At 57.7% G+C, this 2,682-nt stretch overlaps 1 protein-coding gene across 3 annotated transcripts in view; it reads left to right on the top strand.

Moving 5' to 3' along the window:
* Positions 1–816: 816 nt before the first annotated feature.
* LOC105985180 (protein RoBo-1-like) overlaps positions 817–2,682 on the top strand; it is a 6,544-nt gene continuing 4,678 nt past the window's right edge. Inside the window, exons 1-3 of one of the 3 annotated variants that reach the window (XM_013015595.1) lie at positions 817–1,162; positions 2,212–2,301; positions 2,502–2,609. In XM_013015595.1, coding sequence (XP_012871049.1) covers positions 2,229–2,301; positions 2,502–2,609 — 181 coding nt within the window. In that variant the 5' untranslated portion in view covers positions 817–1,162; positions 2,212–2,228. Of the gene's footprint in view, positions 1,163–1,185; positions 1,876–2,211; positions 2,302–2,501; positions 2,610–2,682 lie in introns of those variants that run through there. The other 2 variants (XM_013015598.1, XM_013015597.1) reach the window with 2 other exon arrangements.

Raw genomic sequence — 2,682 nt, forward strand, 5'->3', positions numbered from 1 at the left:
TGTGTGTGTGTGTGTGTGTGTGTGTGTGTGTGTGTGCGCGCAGCCATGGGCTCCGGCGTACTCCTCCCGCTGGGCAGTGTGTGTGCGTGGCCATGGGCTCGTGTGTGTGTGTGTGTGTGTGTGTGTGTGTGTGTGTGCACGCGCGCGCACGGCCATGGGCTCCGGCGTACTCCTCCTCCCCCGGGCAGTGTGTGTGCGTGGCCATGGGCTTGTGTGTGTGTGTGTGTGTGTGTGTCTGTGTGTCTGTGTGTGTGCACGGCCACGGGCTCGTGTGTGTGTGTGTGTGTGTGTGCGCAGCCATGGGCTCCGGCGTACTCCTCCTCCCCCTGGGCAGTGTGTGTGCGTGGCCACGGCTTTGTGTACTCCTGCCAGGGTCGTCACCAGCGCCGGGCTGCAGGTTTGGCCACCTGGCTTGAGACTTTTCAGTGGCCATCCTCATCTCCAGACGCCATAGCTAGCCAAGAATGCATGACTCTGTGCGGCTTTTGCAGGAAGGTGGGAGAGATAATAGAAGGAATAAATAAATGAGTCATCCGTGGACCCCCGAGGCCCGGGGGGACCCGGTCGCCGCCCGGCCAGCAGGTGACGGGCCAGCACTTCCCCCGCAGCCCCTAGCGCAGCCAGCTCAGCGCGCTTGTCTCTGAGTGGAGATTTCACCATGCTTTAGGGACCATGCTCTCATCATTATTGTCAGGGAAGATCCAGGAGACGAGAGGGAAGAGCAGAGACTGAGACCTCAGTCTGTTGGACCTGACTTTCCTCATGGCTGCAGACAGGCCCGAGGAACGAGGCCCAGAGTGGGAGACAGACACACGGGCGCAGGGCGGGGGAGGCGCGCAGGATCTAAGGATAGAAAAAAGGAAGTTATTAGTTGTGAAATAACGCATGCAGCTACCACATTCTCCCCGGGGAGATGTGTACTTTCATTAGGGGCGGGTGAGCCTCTTCCAGGAACTGGCCCTGCGGGCTGGGAGGGCAGCCCCGGGTGAGGAGCTGAGGAGCGAAGGCGAGGGCCGGCAGGGCCATGTGACTGGCCCTATAAAAGTAGGAGGAAGCGGGGCTGCAGAGGAGAGGCTGCCTTCGCTGCTGCTGTCCGCATCTTCCCTCATCTCTTGGCTTCTCCACCCGGAGGCTGTACCTGCAGAACATCAGAAGGACCTTGGTGAGCATGCTCGTTGTGGGGTGGGGACGCCGGAGTGGAGGGCAACTTCAGAATGGATAGATCCATTCGCTCAGCCAAGACACCTTCCTAAGCACATAGAGCGTTCTCTATGAGAATGGTTTCTGGCTGCTGGTAGCTTACACAGGTTCTCCAAACTACGCAGGAGGCTCAAATCTGGAAGGTTATTGCTTGAAAATAGCTAGTCAGAAGAGTCCATGAGACTCCTACCTCCAATAAAAACAACAGCAACAACAAAACCCAGCAAAAAGCCCACCTGGCACCTTGAGTCAAATGGTTGAGCAGCAGCAGAGTGAGCAAGCTGAGTAAGCTCCAGGCCATTCGCCTCAGCTGCGGAGGTCTGACGTGGGGCTCTAGCACCTCCTTTACCCATACAAGGAAGGGCCCCTGCTGTGTGAAAAGCCTTGAGAGAAAGCTGGTTTTTCCTGAATGTCTTCAGGATGGAAATAGCACTTTCAGTTTGTGTCCCCCCAAAGAGCCCGTTGGGCACAGATCTAGGAGCGGATCGCTTTTCACTTGCAAATGAGTGACTGGATGACAACACAGTTGTGTTTTGGAAGGCTTAGAGCTCCGGGCCTGTGGGAGCCTGGGTCCGGAGGGGACCCTGACTGGCTGCAGAGCTGATGGAGCGCTGACGCATGCCGTGAAAATCCTGGCTGCGCCGGATTTTATCCTGTGCCAGGTAAAGACGCACGGTGCGCCGGCTGACCGAGTCCCTGGAGGTTCTTATTTTCATGAGGAAATCCCTGATTTTTTGTCATCTCTTTCTTGGAACGGTCCCCTTTCTGTCTATTTTCCTGTGCCTCCCTTACGTGTTCCCAGGTCCAATCTGAACCTATAAATGTGGAAGTCGAGGAAAGACGGTGTCTGTTGGTTAAACTTGCTCCTTGCCCCGTGGTGGTATCTGGAACATTAATTATCCAATAGACAGCGGTCTGCGTGATGGCAGGGAGGCCATCTTCACGACCACCCCGTCTGCGGCTGCGTCCGGCAGAGCCCCACAGTGCTGACCACTTGGCCCCTCCTTGCAGACTCTCACCGAGCGGCCATGCCCCGGCTCTCCGTGCCCCGGAGCCTCCTCCGCGTCTGCGTCCTGGCCATCTGTGTGTTCAGCACTGTGGGTAAGAGTACACAAACAACGCCTTTCTTCCAACATGCTGGGGGGGCAGGGAAGGCCCCGGGGTGGGGTGGCCAGTCCCTGGAGGACAGAGCCTCGTGGAGCCCCGTCTCCAGGCATGTCTCCGGTACTGGAAGCAGCTACAGTGCCTGACAGCTTCCTTTCCTGAACTGGTTTCAAGCAATGCACGTGTCCTTGTTGTAGAGACGTTCACCTGTGAAGACTGCCAGCAGGACACATGCACCCAGACACCGAAGACCTGTGAAAGCGCCGACAGCTGCTTCACCAACATGCAGTTCTGGAACAAGTCTGGTGAGTCACCACAGACATCAGCCACACGGCCACGCTGCGCACATGGCAGGTGCTCCGGGGGGCAGGGGGGAAC

This window comes from Dipodomys ordii, unplaced genomic scaffold, assembly GCF_000151885.1.
Source record: "Dipodomys ordii isolate 6190 unplaced genomic scaffold, Dord_2.0 Scaffold27, whole genome shotgun sequence".
NCBI classification, from domain to species: Eukaryota; Metazoa; Chordata; class Mammalia; order Rodentia; family Heteromyidae; genus Dipodomys; species Dipodomys ordii.